The following is a 26,489-nucleotide window of genomic DNA, read 5'->3' on the forward strand; positions in this document are numbered from 1 at the left end:
CTCCAGTGTTTATCTCCAGTGACCTATGACATGGGCATGCGCAGTCGGAATACCAAACTCGCTTATTGTGTCAAAATAATTCAGGACTTAGTTTAGGTCAGGGCAAGTATTGTTGTGTTTTGAAGGGAGATCTTTCAGTTTCAGTATTTAATTAAATCACTTAATTCTATTAAAAACAAATAATCTTAAGGTACAATTTGAAAAGATTTTTCTGCTTTCGTTGAGCAAGAAATGGTAACAAAGCAGAAAAATATTTTCAAATTGTACCTTAAGTATTTCTTTTTAATAGAACTAAGTGATTCTATTGATTATCTGTTCGTCCATTTGCTATCAATTGACTCTTGATTATCCAAGTTTTACATCTCAAATATTTTAATCAGTGGTGGTAAAGTGATTCATTATGTTAATATGGAGAAACTCAGCGGGTGAGGCAGCATCTATGGAGCGAAGGAAATAGGCGACGTTTCGGGTCGAGACCTTTCTTCAGACTGATGGGGGTCGGGGGGCGGAGACAGTGGGCTGTGGGAGAGCTGAGAAGGGGAGGGGAAAGAAGGAGAAAGCAGGGACTACCTAAAATTGAAGAAGTCAATGTTCATACTGCTGGGGTGTAAACTACCCAAGCGAAATATGAGGTGCTGCTCCAATTTACGGTGGGCCTCACTCTGGCCATAGAGGAGGCCCAGGACAAAAAGGTCGGATTCGGAATGGGAGGGGGAGTTGGTGCTGAGCCACCGGGAGATCAGGTTGGTTATTGCGAACCAAGCGGAGGTGTTAGGCGAAGCGATCGCCAAGCCTATGGTTGGTCTCACCGATGTAGAGCAGCTGACACCTAGAGCAGCGGATGCAATAGATGAGTTTGGAGGAGATGCAGGTGAACGGCTTTAGACCTTTTTATTTTAAACTGCCGGTGGGATTTCAAGCGCCTCAACTTCTCCACTCCCCTTTCTCACTCTAACCTCTCCCCCCTCTGAACGTACAGCCCTCCACTCACTCTGCAACAACCCAGACTGGGTGATCAAACCTGCTGACAAGTGAGGTGCCATGGTAGTCTGGCGCGCTGATCTCTACAAGGCTGAGGCCACGCGCCAACTCTCAGACACCTCCTCCTACTTATCCTTGGACCATGACCCCACAGACGAGCACCAGGCCACTATCTCTAACACTATCACTGACCATCATTTCCGGCTCTCTGCCCTGCGAAGCCTCCAACCTCATTGTTCCCCAGCCCCGCAGGGCCCGATTTTACCTTCTCCCCAAAATCCACAAACCTGACTGTCCTGGCAGACCCATTGGTTGTATGTGATGGCTGGTAGGGTGGAAGGCGAGGACAAGGGTGACTCTGCCCTTGTTACGAGTGGGGAGATGGGGAGTGAGAACAGAGTTACGGGGTATAGAAGAGACCCTGGTGAGAGCTGTACGTTCAGAGGGGGGAGAGGTTAGAGTGAGAAAGGGGAGTGGAGAAGTTGAGGCGCTTGAAATCCCACCGGCAGTTTAAAATAAAAAGGTCTAAAGCCGTTCACCTGCATCTCCTCCAAACTCATCTATTGCATCCGCTGCTCTAGGTGTCAGCTGCTCTACATCGGTGAGACCAACCGTAGGCTTGGCGATCGCTTCGCCTAACACCTCCGCTTGGTTCGCAATAACCAAGGTTCTGCCTGTTCGTGCCCCACCAAACTTATTTCCACATACATCGACTCCGTCATATCCCCCCTGGTTAAATCCCTCCCTACCTATGTTCAAGACACCTCACACGCTCTTCGTCTCCTCCATGACTTCAGTTTTCTAGGCCCCCATTCCCTCATCTTCACCATGGATGTCCAGTCACTCTACACCCCATCCCCCACCAGGAGGGTCTTCACCTGCGATGGAGATAGTGAGCCCTCCGTTTCTTCCTCAACTGCAGAACCAACCAATCCCCGTCTACTGATACTCTCCACCGCCTAGCGGAGCTGGTCCTTGCCCTTGACAACTTTTCGTTTGACTCCTACCATTTCCTCCAAATCCAAGGTGTAGATATGGGCACGCGCATCGGCCCAAGCTATGCCTACCTCTTTGTAGGGTACGTCGAACAATCCTTGTTCGAGGCGTACCATGGCCCTATCCCTGAACTCTACCTCCGCTACATTGACAACTGCATTGGTGCTACCTCCTGCACCCGTTTCACCACTAACGTCCATCCGACACTCAAATACACCTGGACCATTTCCGACATCTCCCTACCGTTTCTAGACCTCACTATCCATCGCAGGTGACAGACTACTGACCAACATCTACTATAAACCCACTGACTCCCATGGCTATCTGGACTACGCTTCTTCCCACCCTGCTTCCTGTATGGACTCCATCCCCTACTCCCAATTCCTCCGTCTACGCAGCATCTGCACCCAGGATGAGGTGTTCCAAACCAGGGCATCGGAGATGTCCTCATTCTTTAGGGAACGGGAGTTCCCCTCTTCTACTATTGATGAGGCTCTCACCAGGGTCTCTTCTATACCCCGTAACTCTGTTCTCACTCCCCATCTCCCCACTCGTAACAAGGGCAGAGTCACCCTTGTCCTCGCCTTCCACCCTACCAGCCATCACATACAACAAATAACCCTCTGACATTTTCACCATCTCCAATGGGATCCCACCACTGGCCACATCTTCCCATCTCCTCCCCTTTCGGCTTTCCGCAGAGACCACTCCCTCCGTAACTCCCTGGTCAATTTGTCCCTTCCCACCCAAACCACCCCCTCTCCTGGCACTTTCCCTTGCAACTGCAGGAAATGCTGCATTTGTTGCTTTACCTCCCGCCCCCTTGACTCCATCCAAGGACCCAAGCAGTCTTTTCCAGGTGCGACAGAGGTTCACCTGCCCCTCCTCCAACCTCATCTATTGCATCCGCTGCTCTAGGTGTCAGCTGCTCTACATCGGTGAGGCCAAGCATAGGCTTGGCGATCGCTTCGCCCAACACCTCCGCTCGGTTCGCAATAACCAACCTGGTCTCCCGGTGCCTCAGCACTTCAACCCCCCCTCCCATTCCGAATCAGACCTTTCTGTCCTAGGCCTCCTCCATGGAGATGTGAGACCCACCGTAAATTAGAGGAGCAGCACCTTATATTTCGCCTGGGTAGTTTACACCTCAGCGGTATGAACATTGACTTCTCCAATTTTAGGTAGTCCCTGATTTCTCCTTCTTCCCAGCTCTCCCACAGCTCACTGTCTCCGCCTCTTCCTTTCTTCTTCCCGCCCCACCCCCACATCAGTCTGAAGAAGGGTCTCGACCCGAAACGTCGCCTATTTCCTTCGCTCCATAGATGCTGCCTCACCCGCTGAGTTTCTCCAGCATTTTTGTCTACCTTTGATTTTCCAGCATCTGCAGTTCCTTCTTAAACATTATGTTAATATGGTTTCTTGAGAATCTTATGTCCTTAAGAATTTCTTCATGCAATACTGTCAGACATGAAATTTAGTCCAAGGCATGTAGAAGAATTTTCACATTCCATGTCTGTGCAGATCTCCCTCTGCTATTTTTATTTTATCAGAAAAGATGGAATAGTCCCAATATCCACAAAAGTTGCACTTGCTCGTCTGAATTTCTCAGTCTCTTTCTCTATCTCAATTCCTCAGAGGAAAATGCTTGAATTGAAAGTAGAAATTTCTTTGGATTTCCTCCAGATATTTTACATGCAAATTATCTCGGAGTACAACTATGATCAAGTGATCCATATATCCCTAGACACTGTTGAAATTCTGCTATGAATCTAGAACTTCTGATGTTGCTAATTCCTCCAGCTGGGGAGGGACTAAGCTCCTTTTGTAAATGAGCAGCAAAAGCAGTGCATTTTTCAAATCTTTTTGCACAATCATTTGCACAATTGAAAATCTTTGCACAATCATTTTGGAAAGATCTCCATTCTATCAAGAAAATTGAGAGTCTGGCACAGTTGCAGAATGTGATTGGCCCTCCAGGAACAAGAAAAGGCTTCAACTTTCTTGGTCTGATTATGAAGATTTCACGTTGTACACAATATCGTTGTAAGAGTAGTAGTTTATTTATTTGTTTCTCATTGAAGAATTATTGTCTGGATTAAAAATGTGTTTTTGAGAAATATAGAAACGTAAAACAGGAGCTGGAATAGACATTCAGACATTTGAGTCTGCTGTGCCATTCAATTTAATCATGTCTCCCTTCTAAATACAATATTCCAATGCTCTTCCCAAGCCTGTTAATGCCCCTTCTATGTAGAAATCTTCTCAAATATATTCAACAATTTGGGCCAAACGCAGGCAGGTGAGACTAGTGTAGATTGAACGTTGCATGTCTATTGCATTTTACTTCTATTAATACTACAATATGATTTTTAGTCACCTACTAAGTGTTGCACTTTTATAATAACCCATTCCATAAGTTTAATGGGATTGTGGAATTGGGACCCGGGTGAGTGGGAAGAGAGTACTGCAAACTATCTGATGAGCCAATTGCTGAACCGTTAGGCCTTCAGAAAGTTGCTTGGAGGATTATTAATTTTACTGTATTTTCAACCTGTCTGACCAGTTTATAAAGCTAGGGAGCAGTATAATAGAAGGATTCTTCAAGGAATATAGTTGAGAAAGTAGGGAAATGTTGCTTACTCCGGTCGAAAGAATTAAAAAAAATAGGAGATGCATGAAACTGCAGATGCTATTTTAACTGTGAACAAATAGTCAATATACATCCTGGTTCCCGCGACTCTGTACCTCTGCAGTGTACTTTCTGCCAATAATTAGGTGAAAGAGTGTTGCAAATGTGAAATAAATAAATTCACATTTTTGTGAATACTGATATCTGTGGAAAAGGAAAGCGGTGACATTCGGTACTGGTTTATTATTGATTTATTATTGTGAGATACAGTGAAATATGTTTTGCTTGCGAATCAGGCAAATCATGCCATGCATAAGAAAATCAAGTTGTGCAAAACAGAAAATAAACAGAGTGCAGTTATATGTGTTACAGCTACAGAGACAGGGCAGATTTAAAAACAAGTACAAGGGCCGCAACAAGGTAGATTAGGAGATCCTAGCGTATGAGAAATCCATTCAAGAGTCCGATAACAACGGTGACGAGCTGTTCTTGAATCTGGTACTACATGCTGCCGATGGGAGAGGGGAGAAGAAAGAATGATCGGGTTGTGAGTGGTCCTTGATTATGTTTGCTTTCCCAAGGCAGCATGGTGTAGATGGAGATAATTTGAGAGAGCAGTATGTATGCGTTCTATGGTGCATCTGTAGAAATTGAGAAAAGTCATTGGAGACGTGCCACATGTCTTCAGTCGTCTTGTTTAAGGAAGTGGAGGTGCTGGTATGCTCTCTTGCATGAGGTATCCTTTGCAGATTAGTTTAAGAAAAATCTAAGGGATTCAGTAAATACAGCGCATTAAGAAAGTATTCAGACCCCTTCAATTTTTCCACATTTTGTTACAGCCTTATTTTAAAATGGATTAAATTCTTTTTTTTTTTTTTTACATCATCAATCTACACACAATACCCCAGAATGAAGAAGTGAAAACAGGTGTTTAGAAATTTTTGCAAAGTTATTAAAAAGAAATAACTGAAATATCACATTTACATAAGTATTCAGACCCTTTGCTATGACACTCAAAATTGAGCTTAGATGCATCCTGTTTCCATTGATTATCCTTGAGATGTTTCTACAACTTGATTGGAGTCCACCAGTGGTAAATTAAATTGATTGTACATGATTTGGAAAGGCACACGCCTGTCTATATAAGGTCCCACAGTTGATAGTGCATGTCAGAACAAAAACCAAGCCATGAAGACGAAGGACATAAACCTCCGAGACAGGATTATGTCGAGACACAGATCTGGGGAAGGGTATAAAACAATTTCTGCAGTATTGCAGGTCCCGAAGAGCACAGTGGCCTCCGTCATTCTTAAATGGAAGAACTTTGGAACCACCAGGACTCTTCGTAGAGCTGGCCGCCCGGCCAAACTGAGCAATCGGGGGAGAAGGGCCTTGGTCATGGAGGTGACCAAGAACCCAATGGTCACTCTGACAGAGCTCCAGAGTTCCTCTGTGGAGATGTGAGAACCATCCAGAAGGACAACTATATCTGCAGCACTCCACCAATCAGGCCTTGATGGTAGAGTGGCGAGCCGGAAGCCACTCCTCAGTAAAAGGCACATGACAGCCCGCTTGGAGTTTGCCAAAAGGCACCAAAAGGACTCTCAGACCATGATAAACAAGATTCTCTGGTCTGATGAAACCAAGATTGAACACTTTGGCCTGAATGCCAAGCGTCACGTCTGGAGGAAACCAGGCACCGCTCATCACCTGGCCAATGGCATACCTACGGTGAAGCACGGTGGTGGCAGCATCATGCTGTGGGGATGTTTTTCAGTGGCAGGAACTGGAAGACTAATCAGAATCGAGGGAAAGATGAACAGAGCAAAGTACAGAGAGATCCTTGATGAAAACCTGCTCCAGAGTGTTCTGGACCTAAGACTGGGGCAGAGGTTCACCTTCCAACAGCACACCGACCCTCAGCACACAGCCAAGACAACGCAGGAGTGGCTTTGTGACAAGACTGAATGTCCGTGAGTGGCCCAGCTAGAGCCCGGACTTGAAACCGATCAAACATCTCTGGAGGGACCTGAAAAAAGCTGTGCATCGATGCTCCCCATCCAATCTGACAGAGCTTGAGGGGATCTGCAGAGAAGAAAGGGAGAAATTACCCAAATACAGGTGTGCCAAGCTTGTGGCGTCATACCCAAGAAGAGTTGAGGCTGTAATCGCTGCAAAGGTGCCTCAACAAAGTACTGAGTATAGGGTCTGAATACTTATATAAATGTGATATTTCAGTTATTTATTTATAATAACTTTGCAAAAATTTCTAAACACATGTTTTTGCTTTTTTATTATGGGGTATTGAGTGTGGATTGATGATTAAAACAAAAATAATTTAATCCATTTTAGAATAAGGCTGTAATGTAACAAAATGTGGAAAAGTGAAAGGGGTCTGAATACTTTCTGAATGCAGTGTGCATATTTAGCAACTGGGTAACTAGGGAGTCCCATTCTGAATCGATTTGGTTATCATGTGGAACCAGAGGAAATTGGTGAGGTCTTGAATTATTGGTAATATCCTAGTTAATAGTGAAATATTTTATAATTAGAATTGATTAAGTAAAAGATTACCTTGACTTTTTTCGGTTCTGAAATAAGCTGAAGCTGCAAAGATGTGGGAATCAGGAAATTGGAGGCCTGTATTCAGGCTGCTTCCTGTTATGCCCAAGCAAATAAAACATTTCAATAGTGAGAGAGGGTGTATTTCCTGAGAAGGTGGTAGCTTCTGTAAACAAAAGCCTTCTAGTTGGTAGCTGACATCATGATTACGTTGTTAAGACGGAATTGTAAATGTTGGGCTTTCCTGTTGTTTCAAAGTTTGTGATCAACAGTTTGTGATTGATAGAACCACAAGATGACAAGTATTTTGTAACAGTGATAAGAATGCTTTGAATGGGTATACTCTGTGATTTATTTGTGTTAAACATCATTGCTGTGTAAACATGTGATTACGTTTCCAAAATACTATAAAAATATGTTGTATGTCTTCATTCATCAGAGTGGTGGCTCAGGAGGGTTAAGTATCTGTTGCATACTTGACTTTGTGTCCCTGGCACTCTCGCCGGCTAATGATCAGTAAAGCTTGTGTTGGTTTAACTAACCTATTGTGAGTTGTCTGTTTTAAGAAATGAACCTTAACATTATGGAGAAGGAAGAATTTGAGGGATATCCTACTGGGCAGTAGATATAGAAGCTTGAAAGCGCGCACAGCCAGAATCGAGAACAGCTTCTTCCCCTCTCTCAGGCTTCTGAATGGTCTGTCTCATATAGGGTACTATTGAATCAATGCTACTCTATTGCTGACATAGAAATTTATCTCTGGAACAGGTGTGCTACAATGCTGAGAACTATATTCTGCACTCTGGATTTCCCGCTGTACTCTATTTATTCTAGTTGACTTTAACTTGATGGTATTTATCTATGGTATATCTGTTCTTTGGATTGCATTCAAAACAGAACTTTTCACTGTATCTCGGTACCTGACAGTAATAAACATAACCCTAAACCCAAAATATTGGTCAAACACCGATGAATGGAACTAGTTCAGATAGACACTTTGGTTGGCATAGATGAGACTGGTAGAAAGGCTTGTTTCTGTGTTGTCTAATTCCATGACTCTACATAACATTGACGCTACATATTAGGTAATTTATAAAAATTAACTACGGCCTGCTCCATCTTTAGGAATTTCCATTCTCCATTCTAAAGGAATTTAATATTATATCATCTGTGAGCATCTCAACTTCTGACATTAGAAAAGTTTAAGTTTATTAGCCAAGTATTCACATACAAGGAATTTGCCTTGGTGCTCCGCCCGCAAGTGACAACATGACATACAGTGACAGTTAGGAATGACACAAACATTAATAATAAAACATTATTGATTAAACATGTGAATTAAATAAAATACCACAGCAAAAGGAGGCTACAGATTTTTGGTTATTGAGTAGAGCTACTTCTCGTGGGGGAAAAAAGCTGTTTTTATGTCTGGCTGTGACACCTTTGACAGTCCGGAGTCGCCTTCCAGAGGGAAGTGATTCAAAGAGTTTGCGGCCAGGGTGAGAGGGGTCAGAGATGATCTTACCCGCTCGCTTGTTGGCCCTTGCAGTGTACAGTTCATCAATGGAGGGAAGGTTGCAGCCAATAACCTTCTCAGCTGATCGGACGATTCGCTGCAGCCTCCAGGTGTCGTGCTTGGTAGCTGGGCCAAACCAGACCATGGTGGAGAAGGTGAGGACAGACTCTACGATGGACCATCATTGCCTGTGGCAGATTGTGCTTCCTCAGCTGCCACAGGAAGTACATACTCTGTTGTGCCTTTTTGTCTGTGGAGTCCACTGTGGCCCCCCCATTTAAGGTCCTTGGAGATGATGATTCCCAGGAACTTAAAAGACTCCACAGATGTGACTGTGGTGTTGTTGATGGTGAGTGGGGTGAGGGGAGGGGGAGCTCTCCTAAAGTATACAATCAATTCCACTGTCTTAAGAGCATTGAGCTCCAGGTTGTTGCGATGGCACCAGGACGCCAGCTGTGACATTTCCTGTCTGTAGGCAGATTCCTCCACATCCTGAATCAGGGTTGTGTCGTCCACAAACTTAAGAAGCTTGACAGAGGAGTCTGTGGAGGTGCAGTCGTTGGTGTAGAGGAGAGGGGAAAGTAATTGAAGTAGCTGATGATGGTTAATCCTTGTGTGTAGCCCTGTGATATCCTGGGGTAGGATTATTGATATCTTTAAAAACAACAGACATCTTCCTTTTGTGAGGTTTGTTTATTTCCTTCATTTTCATTGGGCTAGAGCAAGCTAAAGGCTGCCTACAGTGTGCATGGCAGTGTGTTTGATGCTTTGCTGACATCTCACTGTAGTGCAGGTCAGGAATACATTGGAAATCAGTGCCCATTCATTTGAGCCGCCCCGCTGCTCTTGATTTAGCACTGGATCCATATATTACTGAACCAAGGAGCCAGAGGTTCCTTATCATGCAGCCCTATTCATTAAAATGAGAATCTTGAAGTAGTGACCTTAATGTGCAGATTTTTTTTCACTGGACAAGCTTTTAATTAACAATAGATTAATGATTTTAAATTTTCAGTTTTTAACAATTTCTCTTTTCAGAGGGATATAGAAATGCTGAACAGTTCTTCCAATGGCATGACTTGTCAGTAGTAGGAAGAATAGGAAAATATACTTTTAAATGCTGGAGAAACGTGTAAAGGTTTGTCTACATAGACGTCTTAATGTGGGTGAAACTTGCCCTACATACTGCGTAATTGCTGCACACACTTGATCTTGTGGATCAACCAAGACTGACCTTGAGAGCCATACAAGATTAGTACAACTGGAGCTTGCACAAGAGTGGTCACAGGCTTGGTCAGGCAGCATCTAGTGCAACGATTGAATTGTTCTGTTTCTGGACATATGAGAGTAAAGCATTTGATATTATTGATTGTCATTGGCAGTCACTGTTGCTCAGTTTGGACTATGGCTGAAACAAATTGTAGGATCGTATACCTCTGCCAACTATATCTTGCTTTTACTATTTAGCACATATTCGCTCCTGTATTTGCAGCTTGCCGGGTATATGCCGTATGTTCCAGCATGTTCAATGATACTGCCTTCATTGATTGGCAAGGATATGCTACGCCTTGAGTTTCCAACCTCTCTAGAATAAAACTCTGCTGTTTCTGTCCCTGATGCTTCAATAATGCTCGGTTTTTTGAACTGACAGGACTGTTCTGAATTAATTCCATTCAAGCTGGAACTTGTCCTTTGAATAATGATGGGATTTAATGATTGTCCCAGTCCATGACCTGAAGCTTTGACCATTCCTCTGCCTCCACAGATGTTGCCTGATCCACTGAATTCCTCCAACGGTTTGTTTTTTTGGTTAATGATTATGTGATGTGCACTTTGGTCAACATCGCCATGGCTAGATGCATCTGAGATGGGTATATGGTGAGGTGTAGGTTAAATGGGCCAATTTGGACTGTTGGCTCACTCACCATTTTCCACTGGCCCAGTCTATCAATAGTGGCCGTTTAACAATTTGGTCTTTCAGAACTCAGCCTCCCTGATACCTTTGATTTAAACCAGCATCTGCAGTTCTTTCCTACGCACCCTGGTGTAATTGTAATGTGGTAGGCATTGGGAATCTTGCCTCCAGTACCATAGTGCCCCCTGTGCCATAGCCTTTTACCAGTACTAATTCATAAACTTGGGGATGAATCAATTTACACCTAATACCATGTGATAATGTCAAAGATTACTGGAGCCATTTTGTATACCATTTGAGTACAACGTCTGGCAGAGAAATTTTAAGAAATTCGCTATTTCCTGCAATGTGCTCGAAATGTAATTGGAATGTTTCCTTAAGACACAAGGCCATTTGGCACATCAGAGTTCCTCTGATTTCCCTCATTTCTCTTAAAATGGTCATTAAAATTTCTTTTTTTTTAATCTCTTGTCTACCTATTAATTCCCAATTTGCCTGCTAACCACAGACATGGTGTAAATGAACTATCAAATTATCGTGAAAAATGCTGATTGGGTGGAAACCAGTGCACCCAGAGGAAATCTAGGCAATTACATGGAGAATGTACGACCCCACACAACATGAGACCTGACCGTACTTCTGCTCCCTGCTTACAAACAGAAACTGAAGCGAGAAGATTGGGTACAGAAAGTCATACAATGCTGGTCTGAGTAAAATCCTTTGAGGTTGTGGGTCTGTGGAGTGATGCTTATTACAGAATTCTGAGGCTTACTTAGGTGAATGTGCACTACTATCAAAGACTTAATCAGCAAGTGTATAGAGGACTATGTACCAAAGAAGATGATTCAAGTGCTCCCAACCTGAAACTATGGATGAACCATGAGGTCCACTCCCAGGTGAAGTGCAAGTCTGCAGAGTTCAAGCCAAACAATCTCAAGTGGTGCAAGAAAGGCCTCGACCCGAAACGTCGCCTATTCCTTCTCCCCATAGATGCTGTCTCACCCGCTGAGTTTCTTCAGCATTTTTGTCTACCTTCCATTTTTCCAGCATCTGCAGTTCTTTCTTAAACAAGAAATTGATCTGACTTTCACAAAGCCATTAAGGCTGACATGAGGGGATTCTGGATCAAACTGGAGTCCCAAGGCAGTGATACAGACTCCTGTAGATTGTGGCAAGGCTTGCACGCAATTACACGCTACTAAAGCGAAGGTGGAGAGTATCATTGGCAACAATGGGTCCATCCCCAATGAGCTCAATGCAATCTAAGCCCACTGATCAGAGGGTCAGTGGAGGAACATCACCTGCCCTGCCTGTCATGTGTGCGCCTGTACCGATGGCTACTGTGGCAGACATAAGATCGGCCTTCCTGGGAGTGAAACCGTGGAAAGTTACTGGCCCGGATCGCGTCCCTGGGCAAATAGGACTAGTTTAAATGGGCATCTTGGTTGGATAAGTTGGACTGATGAAGGCCTGTTTTCTTGCTGTATTACTCTGACACAATGGGTAAAGTTTCTGACCAACTGCCATCTTCATACCCCTTATGTATATACCTCTATTAACCTCCTCGGCTGCAGGGACAACATATCTAGCCTCCCCTCGTAAATTGAACTGCTCAATCCCAGGCAACATCCTTGTGAAGCTCCTCTGCCCCCACTCCAGTGCTGTCAGGCACTACTTATAATATGGTGATCTGAACGCATGTTATATTCCAGCTGGGATCTGATCAATGTTTTATAAAGTTGAAAGTAAGAACCCTGTACATTCATCCAGTGCCTCGATTAATGAAGGCCAGTAGTCTACATGCTCTTTTCATTACATTATGCTCCTGCATTACCATCTTCAAGGATCTTTGGTTCTTGGTTTCTTGGTCCTCCAAAATATTCCAAATGGAATTTAAACTGGAGGTGGTGAAGGGAGGGCTTAAGCCAGAAAGGGTTATTGGGAAGAAAGAACCACTTTAAATTTAGTTGCATCTGGTTGGGTAACTATAGTTGGGTGGAGATTATTCCATGCTTTAATTGTGCGGGGGAAGAACGAATTGCTGTATACATCTGTCTTTGTAGCTGGGATCACAAATTGGATCGAATGCCCTCATCTGCTCCTAATTGGTTTGGGTTTGGTGTAGGTCTTGTAGTCTACATCGAGCTGACCATTTAACATTTTGTAAAAACAGGTCAAACGGTGAGCTTCACGTCTGTCTTGGAGAGGGTTCCACCCCAGAGAATTCAGAAGTTTGGTGACACTCGCTTCTCTCTCATAGGTGTTAGTAACAAATCGAGCTGCCTGTCTTTGGACACGTTCGATGGAAGAAATGTTTTTATTTGTGTATGGGTCCCATGCTGCAACTGCGTAGTCCAAATGAGGTCTAACGAGGGTGAAGTATAGCTTCTCCTGGACAGAAGTTGAACAATGATGAAAGTTGCGCCTCAGAAAGTTTAGGACACCAGTTGCTTTCACCGTTGCATGATGAGTCTGACCATTCCAACGCAGATCATTCTGCAATTTGATGTCAAGATACTTGGTTTGTTTGGATTCTTCAAGGGTGGTACCAAGTATATTGTAAGATGTTTTGCCTGGATTCCTCTTTCTGGTGACGCGCATAGTTTCACATTTGGAAGGGTTGAACTGCATGCCCAATTGTTGTGACCACTCAACCATAGTATCGAGATCCTTTTGGAGAGCATCTTCATCATCAGCTGACTTAATTGGACGGTACAGCAAACGATCATCAGCGAAAAGTCTGGTCGTACTTGCGACTTTTTCATGGATGTCATTTATGTTAAGCAAAAATAGGTGTGGGCCAAGTACTGTGCCCTGTGGTGTACCACTCAACACTGGATGCCAATTGGAGCTGTTCCGTTCACACACACACGCTGAAGATGTTTTGTCAGGAAACTGGAGATCCATCGTTTCATGTTGGAACGAATACCATAGAAGTCAAGCTTCTCTGGTGTGGGATGACATCAAATGCTTTAGAAAAGTCCAGCACAACTAAATCCGTGATGGACTTGCACACTAAGATCCCTGGGTTGCACAATACTATCTCGGACCTTGCCATTCTTTGGGTATGTACCAGCCTCATTTGTACTCCAAAAATGCATTGCCTCACATGTTCAGGATTAAACTCCATCTGCCATTTCTCAGCCCTTTTCACCGGCACATTGATATCGCCCTGGAGCCTAAGACTACCCTCCACACTATCAACAACCCCACCCACTCTGCCAATTCTAGCTGACCTAGCTTCTTGGAGTTGCATGGTTTAATTGCTTTGTTGCGATCCATCATAGGTAAGAAGCATTAGACATTGCAACATAAAATTATTTGTCAAATGAAATGTTTGAGGCAGATACTGTTAGATCTTTTTAAAGGAAGTGAGGTAGGTTTTGAAAATGAATTAGATTTTGGGAGCGGGTACGCGAGAACTTCTTCTTCTTGCGTATGGCGTGCACAGCCTAAAGTTGTCGGACAACTTGTGTTATTTGATCTTATTTGATTGTGCACGCCGGATTGATTGCATTAATCGAAACAGGGCGGACCACATGAAGGTGGCAATCTTCCACCCCACACGAGGACTGTTCTGGCAAGGAACCCAGGTACACTAGGAATTTGGTCTGTAGATTTATCATTTACAGCTTGATTGGTGTGAGAAGCATCCACAGCATCAATACAAAAAGTTAATTGTCTTTAATGTGCTCAATAGTTTATTTGGTGGACATGGAAACTGTTCTCTGCAATACACTGGAATCTGGCCAATAATATTTGTCATCTCTATGATGTTGACTGACCAAACAGGAATGTAGTTGAAAAAATGTCTAAAGCAAAAATAGAAGAGGCTGGAAAATCTCAGCAGGTCAAACTATATTTTTGGAGAAGGAAAAGTTAGTAATGAAAGCTAAGGACTTTCTTATTTCTAATATCTGTTATCCTCACTAATCTTGTTTTGATTCATTGGCTTTAACTCTATTGTGAACATAATACATGTGTACGTGTGTATTGGAAGATAAAGTTACAGTTCAACTCTTAATAGATCAACCAGTCTGGGTCTGCTGCCTTTACTCATACTTCCCTTTGGTCTCCACAGAGTGGCAACAGCTTCCATGTCTTTGATCAAGGACGTTTTGCGAAAGAAGTGCTTCCAAAATACTTCAAGCACAACAACATGGCCAGTTTTGTGCGACAACTCAATATGTGTAAGTAGTGACAGGTGGAAAATCCTGTGTTTAATTTTTTTTGTTGTAAGTATGCCCATGGCAGTGTGGTATCTATATGGGAGTTGGCACCGTTTAGTTAGAAATGAGATACAGGAAAAAAAAACCTTGTCCGATCGTGCACTGCCTCTGGTCTTTTGCTAAGGTTCTTGGGCCTGTAATCTTGTTCAGTAATCATCGCTCCCTCTAACACAGCACTGCATTGGTGCAAGCAATGACCCTGGAAACCTGGTGCTGCTAATGGCACAATAGCCCCTTTAAAAGTGCTTTCCACTAACTTGACTATACACCCATTTAAAAATAAAAATAAAAAAATTACCACCTCCTACACTAAAAGGTGATCCATGTGGCCCACCACTGGTCACAGGCCTCCATTCCGGAAAACATTCAGTCAAGAGTTCCAAATGCCTATAATTTTACTGGGGTCACATTTATTTTCTATGATGCAAAGGAAGGTGGGAAAATCTATCTATACATTACTAAAACAAAAATTGTTTGTTTCTATGTCTGTTCGGGGTGTGCTCCTGAAATTATGCCAAAACGGTACACGATAGCACTACAATTTTTGGCCTACCATACTTACCATTGTGTGTGTGTGGTGTATCAAGTTTTGTTCAGATTGATGGTAAATTTTACGTTATTCACATTTTAAACTTTACCCAAATTTGACAAAAATCTTTCATCAGCATTGTAAGCAGCGTATGATGTCACAATTGGATCTCATTTACATAAACTGCCCATCAGCAGTATTCCACCCCACAATGACATCACAATGGGATCTCATTTACATAAACTGCCCGTCAGCAGTGTTCCATCCCACAATTACATCACAATGGGATCTCATTTACATTTTTTTAAAGACAGTTTTAAAAAACACAGCAGCGTTCCATTCAGATTGATGTTATATTTTACAAGTTATTCACATTTTAAACTTTAAAATATCAAACTTTTCACTTTAAAACTTGCCTTGCCTGTTACAATTTTACCAAATGACAGAACACCCAGTGCAATGAGAGATTTGTTACATTGTTGTAAGGGGAGAGAGGGAATGGGGAGGGGAGACGGGACTCCCAGTGCAAATAAGAGATTTGTTACATGGTTGTAAGGAGAGAGTGGGAGGGGGGGAGGACAGGGAGAAGATTGTTGTTTAATGTTATTTAAACATTGTCTTTAGTAGGGGAGTGGGATGGGGGAGCAGGGAGATAGAGGGAGAGGAGGGAGGTAGGGATGGGAGAGGGGTTATGGAGGGAAGGAGTGATTGAGGGTACGGGAAATTACGCCAAAATGGTACAGGATATTGCTACAATTTTTGGCTCACCATTGTCTAATGGTGTATCAAGTTTTGTTCAGATTTATGGTATATTTTACAAGTTATTCACATTTTTAAACTTAACAAAATACACTTTGACACAAATCTCTTCCATCTGCACTGGCCGTTAGCAGCGTATGACTTCACAATGGGATCTCATTTACATAAACTACCCACAATGTCAGCCGTGTTCAACCTCACAATGACGTCACAATGGGATCTTATTTACATTTTTAAAAACTCAGTTTTCAAAAACACAGCAGCGTTCCATTCAGATTGATGTTATTTTACAAGTTATTCACATTTTAAACTTTTTAAAAAATCACTTTTCACTTTAAAAATCAACATTTTCACTGTGACGGGCAGGGCAAGTTTTAAAGTGAAAAGTGATTTTATTTTTTTTGTTTTTTTTTATTTTTGCTTAAGATGTGAATAATTTGTAAAATATACCATATATCTGAACGAAACTTGATACAACACACCAATGCACAATGGTGAGTAAGGTGGGCTAAAAATTGTAGCGCTATCGTGTACCGTTTTGTCGGAGTTCCGGGAACAAATATAGATACAAACAAACAAACAAAAACAAACAAACAAGGTGAGAGTTTTAGTTATTTTTTAGACCAAGTGGGACATGTTGAGTCCCGTTCCCCAAACGCAATAATCCACCACTCACCCGCTCCCCCAGCGCAATATTCCACCATGCACCCACAGCCCCCAACTGCGCAGGCGTGGCTCACTTCCCCTCATTTCCCCTCATCCCCAGCACTCCCTCCCGCTCTTCACCATCCCTCTTCTTTCTCTTTTCCTTTTGGGAGTCCTGTCATTTGTTTATATTGTAACGGGCAGGGCAAGTTTTAATGTTACCAAATGACAGGACTCGCAGTGCAATAAGAGGTTTATTACATTGTTGTAAGGAGAGGGAGGGAGTGGGGGTGGGGAGGAGGAGAGGACGAGGACGAGGATCGTTGTTTAATGTTATTTAAACATTGTGTTTAGTGGGGGAGTGGGATAGGGGGGAGGTGAGGAGTGGGGGAGCAGGGAGATAGGTTGAGGAGTGGGGGAGCAGGGAGATAGGTTGGGGAGAGGGGTTATGGAGGGAGGGAGTGACTGAGAGTAGGGGAAAGGAGAGGGGGTGAGGGGGAAGGGAGGGGGAAAGGGGTTATATAAATAATAACTAAAATTCTCATCTTGTTTGTTTGTTTTTGTTTGCTTGTTTTGTTTTCTGGTTTGTTTGTACCTATATTTGTTCCCAAAACTACACGATAGCGCTACAATTTTAGACCCACCTTACTCACCATTGTCCTGCGATGTCCATTAGCCAAGTTTCGTTCAGATTTATGTTATTGACATTTAAACCTTAAATTAACTTAAAACAGCGCCCCCACTTGCCGGCTCTGCCTCAGAGGGCGGTGGAGGCATGTTCTCTGGATGCTTTCAAGAGAGAGCTAGATAGGGCTCTTAAAGATAGCGGAGTCAGGGGATATGGGGAGACGGCAGGAACGGGGTATTGATTGGGGATGATCAGCCATGAATGGCGGTGCTGGCTCGAAGGGCCAAATGGCCTACTCCTGCACCTATTGTCTATTGACTGCATCTGCGCAGTTGGGGTATGGTTCCCATGCGCGTTACAAAGGGAACCCGTCAGTTGAGGCCTTTGCCGATTTTCTGATCGCCATTTTTTTTTCTTTCCCGTGTGCTTGCCTGGCCTCACAACGGGGACCCAATGGCTCCACAGGTAAGTTTTGTTCTGTTCTACAAAAGGAATAGGAATAGGTGACTGAATCTGAAGAAGGGTCTCGACCTGAAACTCCACCTATTCCTTTTCTCCAGAGATGCTGCCTAACCCGTTAAGCCACTCCAATTTTTTGTGTCTATCTTCCGTTAAAAACCAGCTCATGCAGTTGCTTCCTACAGATACTACAGAATGTTGTGGGACAGGGATCGGAGTATGGCCATGCACTTTGGTAGAGGAGTATGGCCATGCACTTTGGTAGAAAAAATAAAAGTGTAGGCTACCTTCTAAATGGAGATAAAATTCATAAATCAGAGGCAAAGAGACTTGGGAGAGCGGAAAAAGAATTCCCAAAAGGTTAATTTCCAAGTTGATTTGGTATTAAGGAAGGCAAAGGCTTTGGTATTAAGGAAGGCAAATGTTACAACTTATCGTGAGAGGACTAGAATATTAAACAATAAACAATAGGTGCAGGAGTAGGCTATTTGGCCCTTCGAGCCAGCACCGCCATTCAATGTGATCATGGCTGATCATCCCCAATCAGTACCCCGTTCCTGCCTTCTCCCCATATCCCCTGACTCCGCTATTTTCAAGAGCCCTATCTAGCTCTCTCTTGAAAGCATGCAGAGAACCTGCCTCCACCGCCCTCTGAGGCAGAGAATTCCACAGACTCACCACTCTCTGTGAGAAAAAGTGTTTCCTCGGCTCCGTTCTAAATGGCTTACTCCTTATTCTTAAACTGTGGCCCCTGGTTCTGGACTCCCCCAACATCGGGAACATGTTTCCTGCCTCTAGCGTGGCCAAACCCTTAACAATCTTAAAGTAAGGATGTAATGCTGAGGCTTTATAAGGTGTTGGGCAGGCCGCATTTGGAATATTGTGAACCGTTTTGCACCTCTTATCTGAGGAAGAATATGCTGACGTTTGAGAGTGTCCAGAGGTGGTTTACGAGAATAATCCCAGGAATGATTGGGTTAACGTGTGAGGAGCGTGTTACGGCTCTGGGCCTGCAATCGCAGATCTTTAGAAGGATGGGGGGGGGGGGGTAGAGGGGGCTCATTGCAACCTACTGAATAATGATAGGCCCAGATAGAGTAGATATTTTTAGTTTAGTTTAGAGATACAGCGATAGAGATGTGGAAAGGATGTTTCCGGTAATAGAGCCTAGAACCAGAGGGCACAGCCTCAAAATAAAAGGCCGTATCTTTCATCAGATGGTGTTGAATGTATGGAATTTATTGCTGCAGGTGGCTATGGTGGCCGACATTAGGTATTTTTAAAGCAAAGATTGATAGGTTCTTGATTAGTACGGGTGTCAGAGGTTATTGGGAGAAGCTATGATCGAATGGCAGAGCATACTCGAGGGGCCGAATGGACTAATTGTGCTCCTGTGTCTTATGGCGTACATAAAGCATGCAAGTACATAATAGGAAGATCAATGCCTTTAGTTGCAAGGGGGATGGAGTGTAAAAGTGGTCTTGAATAAAACTGGTGTGACCATTCCGAGAGTATTGTTCAGCTTTGGCCTCTTTATTTAGGGAGGGATGAACCTGTATTGGAGATTGTTCACTAGATTAATTCCTGGATTGAGGGAGCAGTCTTGGGAGTGGATTGGCCCTATATTCATCTGAAATTATAAGAATTATCATTGTCTTCTGTTGACATATTTTCCAGACAGATCAGCTGTGATTAATCAACTTTTGCCACCTTCCCTTTACCGCCACCTTCTTGGGTCATTCATTCATACGTAACATAGCACCCTATAGCAGACACATCCTTCCGATACTTCTCTCACTGTTTACTGACTTCTGCTTTTGCTGGCAGGATGTTTGTTTGTTTTTTCTCCCAAAACAAACATTGAAGAAAGTTTACTTTAAATCCAGCCATCATAAATAAACAGCTGATGTGAGGTGTTTATTTTTGGTTAACATGTCACATTACCCGATTAATCCCAGGACTGAGTGAATGAGTGACTTAAGTTCAAGTGACTATTCATTTTAATGATCGTGTTTCTCTTGAACCATTACTGCCTCCAGATGGTTTCCGTAAAGTTGTAAACATTGAACAAGGTGGACTTGTGAAACCAGAAAAGGATGATACGGAGTTTCAACATGTATACTTCATCCGGGGACAGGAACACTTGCTGGAAAATATCAAGAGAAAGGTGACAAATGTAAGTGCAGATTAAGTTTTGTTATGTTTTACACCTTGTTGTTGTGAAATGTTGGGTTTCAACTTTGTCTTCTGTGACTTGCCCTTGAGAGCCACAGAAATTCACTATATTTCTTTCCAAACCAAGTGCTGCTGCTCACTGCACCAGCCACTATAATTGCATCATTCTGTGGCTCGTAAATTGCTATGCTCGGCTATTGGTAGGTTTCCGGAGAGGGGCGGTTATTGCGAGGATATTTTTAGTTAGTGTTTTTGCCACAAAGTAAGAATTCAATGTCATTTTCACAGATGTGGAAGTTCAGCATTTGTTTCAATTTTATTTTCTGTGATTCTCTTAATACGGCCAATTTGCATGAGACGGAAGCACATGGGCATGCAAGGCTTTCCAGCAGATGGCTTGTGTTATTTTATCTAGTTAAAATATTTCATGGATTCAGTAGGGAAAGGGCATTTGCTTCTGATGACCCAATTAGCTCTTGCGGCTTGCTCCGTACTATACTATGACATGCTTTCTTGATCACCACATCAGTGTGAATGGACCAGATTAAATTGCTGGACATTTCGATGCTGAGGAACTTGAAGCAATCAACCAGCTCGTTCAGTGTGTCAAAACAGGGAATTTTGGATATGCTCGGCACTGTACTGTGAAGTCATAGGAAATGCAAAAGGAGCTGGGATACTGGTCCTCCTCACCTCAAACACAGATTAGTTTATTGTCATATACAGCAGGGTGCAATGAGATTGCTTGTTCACATGAAGCTCACAGACTAACGAGTACAAATACAGTCATGATAAATACAACAATAAATACATTCAGTGCAGAACAGCGGAATGGTATAAAGTTTGTAGTGCCAAGCAAAGTAAGAGTGCAAGAGTATCCAGTATCTCCAGGAGGGGGGTAGGGGGGGGTGAAAAAGATTGTTTCAGAAGTTGGATAGCAGTGGGGAGAAGCTGTTCTTAAGTCTGGTTGTCTGGACTTTCAAACTCCTGTATCTTCAGAAGGTAAAAGATATAAAAGGGAATGGCCAGGGTGTCAGGCGTCCTTGACGGTACTTCCAGCCTTCCCGAATGTAATACACCTTGAAGATGGACAATATCGAAGGAAGCAAGGAGCCAGTGTGATGGACCATTTTTTACAGGTTCTGCCCATCAAGAGCAGAGCGGTTACCAGCATGCTTTCGTGATCACCGCATCAGTGTAAATGGACAACGTTAAGTTGCTGGTCATTTCGATGCTGAGGAACTTGAAGCTATAGACCATCTAAGTAACAGTTGTGTTGATGATAACAGGATTGTGTTTATAGTGCACTTCCTTAGGTCGATGGCTCAGTCCGAGGTGCAGAAGTTTAGGGATGTGGATAGGGTGCAGTCACCTTCCCAGTGAAGGGGAGTCTCAAGCTAATAGGCAGAGGGGAAGCTGATGGGAGAGATTTAAAGGGGATCGAAAGGGCAGGTTTTTCCATAGAAGGTGGTGGGTATACAGAACGAGCTGCCAGTGGAAGTGATAGAGACAGGTACGATTACAACATTAGAAGACTTTTGGACAGGTGCATGGATAGGAAAGGTTCGGAGCTACGTGGGGCAAATGCAGCAAAATGGGATTTGCTCCGGTAGCCATCTTGATTGGCATGAATGAGTTGTGCCAAAGTGCCTGTTTTGGTGCGGTATGTCTTGAGGTTCACAAGTTGCCTGTGACAATGAGCACAAGAGTCAAAAGGAAAAGATATTCAGATAGCCAAATAAAACTGTCCCAAGACTTTGATTTTAAGTGGAGTCTTTGTATTAAAAAATAATTGCAATAGGATTTCCATTTGGGAGGCAATTTAAGATTGCAGTTTCAGTATGTCAAGGCGTGCCTCTCACTGGTAATGTGAAAGGGAAAGTGACAATGCAAACATTGCACATCATTCACTTACCGATCCCACAGGTTAGCTGCTGATCTATCCACTCATACCCACAGTTGATAGTCAGAACTAATCAACTGGACCAGTCTACTCAATCTGTAGGTAACTGCCCTAAGTAGAGCTCAGGAATTTCAAAGGTGCAAATGAGGAAAATTTCAAGTACCTCAACTCGTGTGGTATTTTGGAGATGCTGCTGATCTGCAGTCTTCTGCACAATTGTCAGTTGGTGGAAGTTATTTTTGGAATGGATTAAAATTCAAGCTATGGTGCCTGAGAGGCATTGAGGAATGTTGTTGCTGTGTTTACACTCCTGGGTCTGTGCTCCCTACACTCGATGCCTGTTGACTGGCTTTGCTGGGAAGCAGACACCTCATAGTGTCATAGATACACAGCATGGAAACAGGCCCACGTTGACCAACATGCCCCATCTCTTCTAGTCCCACCTGCCTGCATTTTGCCCATATCCCTCAGCCATATACTTAGCTTTAAAGTAATTAGACAAATGAAACCCCATAGCTTTATAGAACTTCCACCTTTCTTGTGGTTGTTCCAACAATATTTTTAACTTTCCAAGCAAACAGGAGAATTGGCTTCTATGCATCTCTAAATCTGAACTTCACTGTGTGTAGCCAAATCACACCAGGTCATGATTCCTTTTCTAAGGGCAAATTCTGACAGCATTTGAGCTTGTGGTTTAATTTCTTGAATGGGAATGGGTTTCACTTACCGTGGCTGTTGTTATAATTGACTCCATCTTGAGTCTCTTTAACTCCAGAGAACTTTTCCACTGAGTGAATTTGCATATCTTTGGTAGAATCTCACACTTAATTATTGATCTCTCAAGTTTTATCCTGGGCGAAAACATGCATTTGTTTAGAGGAAGGACCCAAGTCTGAGCAGGTTCTTGGGAGCCAAGAAACTGGAAATCTTTGGGTTTGGTGCGGGGAGGGAATGAAAAGAATCTTCCTAGGAATCCTGGTTTGGAGCAAATTGTAAGATGGTTAGTGACTTTGTCACATTGTTGATATAACTTTTGCTGCAGCCCTAGCTTATTATGTCAAAGAAGAACATTGATGGGCCTGCCCCGCTTAGGTGGTTTTTTTCAGGCGACTGCCGGTGACTGTCAAGTTGCCAGCAGTTGCCTGAAAAACCAGCAACTGGAACGGCGACTGTCAGAGTGGAAAAGACACACACACACACACACACACACACACACACACACACGGACAGGGCAAGCTGGGAGAGCGCTGAGTGAAATTCACATGGTGCAAAGCCAATGTGATACAGGCACACACTGTGATGAACAGGAAGGTTGGCGTTATAATTAAGAAGCTAAAAAGCACAGTGTACAGTAAGTCCTTTAAAAGAGGGGGGACAAGGAGTGGAGACGACTTTTAAGAAGCCAGAGATACAAGGTTGTGAAGCTCTGCGGACATTAACATTATCGTTCGGTTATCCTTGGTTCTGAAAACTACTGCTTACATTTTTTTTTTCCCCCAATGATCCCATGAAATTCACCGATCAGCACCGGCTACAACCTACGAGAACCTTCGACCTCCTGACAACCCACTAGGACCTCCGTGCGACCCACCTACGGCTCGAGAATTCTCGCTATTCTCCATGGCGGATTCATCCTAGTTGCCGCTAATTTTTCAACATGTTGAAAAATTCGCGGCACCCATAATGAGGCTAGTTCCCAGAATGTGGGAACTCCTCACGACCATAAAGGCGACTCCCCGGCAACCACCCGCGAACATGTGGCGACTGCATAGTCTAAAAAGTCGCCTAAGTGGGACAGGCCCATTAGAGTTTTCAGTCTGATAATTCTCTGGTGAGAATGCACTGGTTTTTTTAAACACCTGAGTGATTTCATCACCTCTGGTCAATACTGACCACTCCAGGCCAGGGGCTTTACAACGTGTTCAGTTGCCCTTCAACATGGCTGATGGTATCCCCCTCCCCCCCCCCCCTCCCCCTTGTGTTTGAATAATGTGGAGTGTGACCGTGTGAGTGTTCCTTGGATTGGTTTCATGCGTTGGCAATGTTTTCTATTAATGGAACATTGTTTTAATATTTGCAGATATCAACAGTCAAGCCTGAAGAGCTGAAAGTCCGTTCAGATGATGTAGGTAAAATTCTAAATGATGTCCAAATCATGAAAGGGAAGCAGGAAAATGTGGACAACAAGCTGATAAACATGAAGCAGTAAGTAGCTAAACAGTGAAGTATGGAGGGTTCTTGGGGTACAAGTTGATAGCTCCCTGGAAGTCACAACTTCATGACAATAAACTCTTGAATCTTGAAGTTGATAGCTCCCTGGAAGTCACAACACAAGTAGATCGGGTGGTTAGGATGGCGTGCAGCATACATGCCTTTATCAGTAGGTGGCTCGTGAAAAATAATGATTCAGCTGTATGAAATTATGGTCAGCCACATTTTAAGGCTGGCGATCCAGTATTGTACAAGAAGTCCAGGTATGACTTCCTGAAGGCCACCAAATGCATGGTAAGACAACTTGGAGCTCAGCTAAAGTCACAGATGGATGCCTCTCAACTATCACCTCCTGCAAGGCGAAACCGGGTAACCAGAAACGGCCATCACTTCCGGATGAGCTCAATACCTTTCATGCGCGCTTTAAAATGGGGTTCAGTGACGCATCGACACGAGCTCCCATAGCCCAGTGATAATAGTCTCTAACGATCCTGTAAACTCAGTCTTGAGTTTGACCTCAAAGCATCCTTCAAGAGGGTAAATCTACATAAATCATCGGGCCCATACAGTTACCTGGCCAAGTACTAAAGACCTTTGCGGACCAGTTTGATGGAATAGTCAGCGCCTGATGACTGAGGTTCCCACCTACATCAAAGGGGCATTTATCCTGTCGTTGCCCCAAACATGACTACCACCTGGTATAGCCAATAGACAATGGGTGCAGGAGTAGGCCATTCGGCCCTTCAAGCCCGCACCGCCATTCAATTTGATCACTCAATTCAATTCAATGAACTTTATTTTTCCTAGGAACTTTGGTTTCTGCAGCCATACAATAAAAAGAAACAATTTTACAAGACACACAACCAGCTCAATTCACACAGACATCCATCACCGTGAATCTCCTCCTCACTGTGATGGAAGACAAAGTCTTGTCTCTCCACTGCTCTCCATCCTCTCCCGATGTCAAAGCCCCCGGCGGGCGATGGTAAGTCCCGCGGCCGTTAAGGCCGTGCCGGCGATGTAAGGCCCTGCTCCGGATCTTAATGTTGGATCCCACGGTGGGCGATGGCTAATCATCCCCAATCAGTACTCCATTCCTGCCTTCTCCCCATATCCTCTGACTCCGCTATCTTCAAGAGCCCTATCTAACTCTCTCTTGAAAGTATCCAGAGAACCAGCCTCCAATGTCCTCTGAGGCAGAGAATTCCAGACTCACAACTCTCTGTGTCAGGGGTTATGGGGAGAAGGCAGGAGAATGGGGTTAGGAGGGAGAAGTAAAGTGTAGAAACCCTCGTAGAGCTCACACTATCAAGTACACTCACTTCTTTCACTTGACAACATAGAACATGCTGTCCTTAGGTAAAATCAGAAACTTACAACTATTGTTCCCTGTTGCAAAATCAAAATGCAAAGTTGTTTGGGAAGGTACATGTTGCATTTGTAACACAACGTTAAAAACTATTTACAATCAACTGATTCTGATTTCTTTTTGCATTATTGTGCATTTTTGCCATTAAAGCACAACAAACATTTGAGCGAAATGCACCTTATAATCAAATCGAGTTTATTGTCGTATGCTCAAGTACAGTGATGTAGAGGTACAATGAAAACCTTGCTTCCAGAAACATTACAGGTGCATAGATGAAGACAATGCACAAAAATGTAAAGCATACATAAATTACAATAAATTATTCATAAAGACAGTGGAAAAGATTGCAAAAATAAACAATTAAAATAAAACTTCATGGTGGTGGAAGAAGTTGTACGGGGTCGGGTTAGGGTTGTGCAGATTGGTTCAAGAGCCTGACAGTTGTGGGGAAATTACTGTTCCTGACCATGGTGGCATATGACCTCAGGCTTCTGGTGCTCCTGACTGACCATAGCCTGAGAAGTGTAACGACCCAGCTGTTGGGGTTCCTTGTAGCTAAATGCCACCATCTTAAGGCAGCTTTTGATGGTGGATAAGGGTTGTGTCCACGACTCTCAGAGCTTCTTGCTTTCTAATGCATTGGAATTTTGTATCAGGCAACGATGCTACCAGTCAGGATACTTTCTAAGTGCATCTCTCGGGGTTTAAGTGTATTCAAATATTCTGTGAAATTTACTGTATTCTGATATTCTGAAAGTGGGTGGTGAGCAGTCAGAGGTCATGATCTTTATTGGTACTAATGATACAGGCAGGAAGAGGGATGAGGTCCTGAGGGAACTTTGGTAGAAAGTAACAAAACAGGACCTCAATTATGTAATATTGGGATAGTTATATAAATATTAGGTGAATAAAATCAATAATGTGAATGGTCATGGTGTTTTTCACAGTAGTGGAGTCTAAAACTAGAGGACATAGATTTAAAG

The 26,489-nt window shown here is 43.4% G+C and overlaps 1 protein-coding gene across 6 annotated transcripts in view; it reads left to right on the forward strand.

Annotated features, from left to right (window-relative positions):
* hsf1 (heat shock transcription factor 1) overlaps window positions 1–26,489 on the forward strand; it is an 83,095-nt gene that overhangs the window by 7,996 nt on the left and 48,610 nt on the right. For all 6 annotated transcript variants that reach the window (XM_033041770.1, XM_033041788.1, XM_033041778.1 and 3 more), the window contains exons 2-4: window positions 14,681–14,789; window positions 19,888–20,024; window positions 24,007–24,131. In XM_033041770.1, coding sequence (XP_032897661.1) covers window positions 14,681–14,789; window positions 19,888–20,024; window positions 24,007–24,131 — 371 coding nt within the window. The remainder of the gene's footprint in view (window positions 1–14,680; window positions 14,790–19,887; window positions 20,025–24,006; window positions 24,132–26,489) is intronic.

Source organism: Amblyraja radiata, chromosome 2 (assembly GCF_010909765.2).
Source record: "Amblyraja radiata isolate CabotCenter1 chromosome 2, sAmbRad1.1.pri, whole genome shotgun sequence".
Classification (NCBI taxonomy): Eukaryota; Metazoa; Chordata; class Chondrichthyes; order Rajiformes; family Rajidae; genus Amblyraja; species Amblyraja radiata.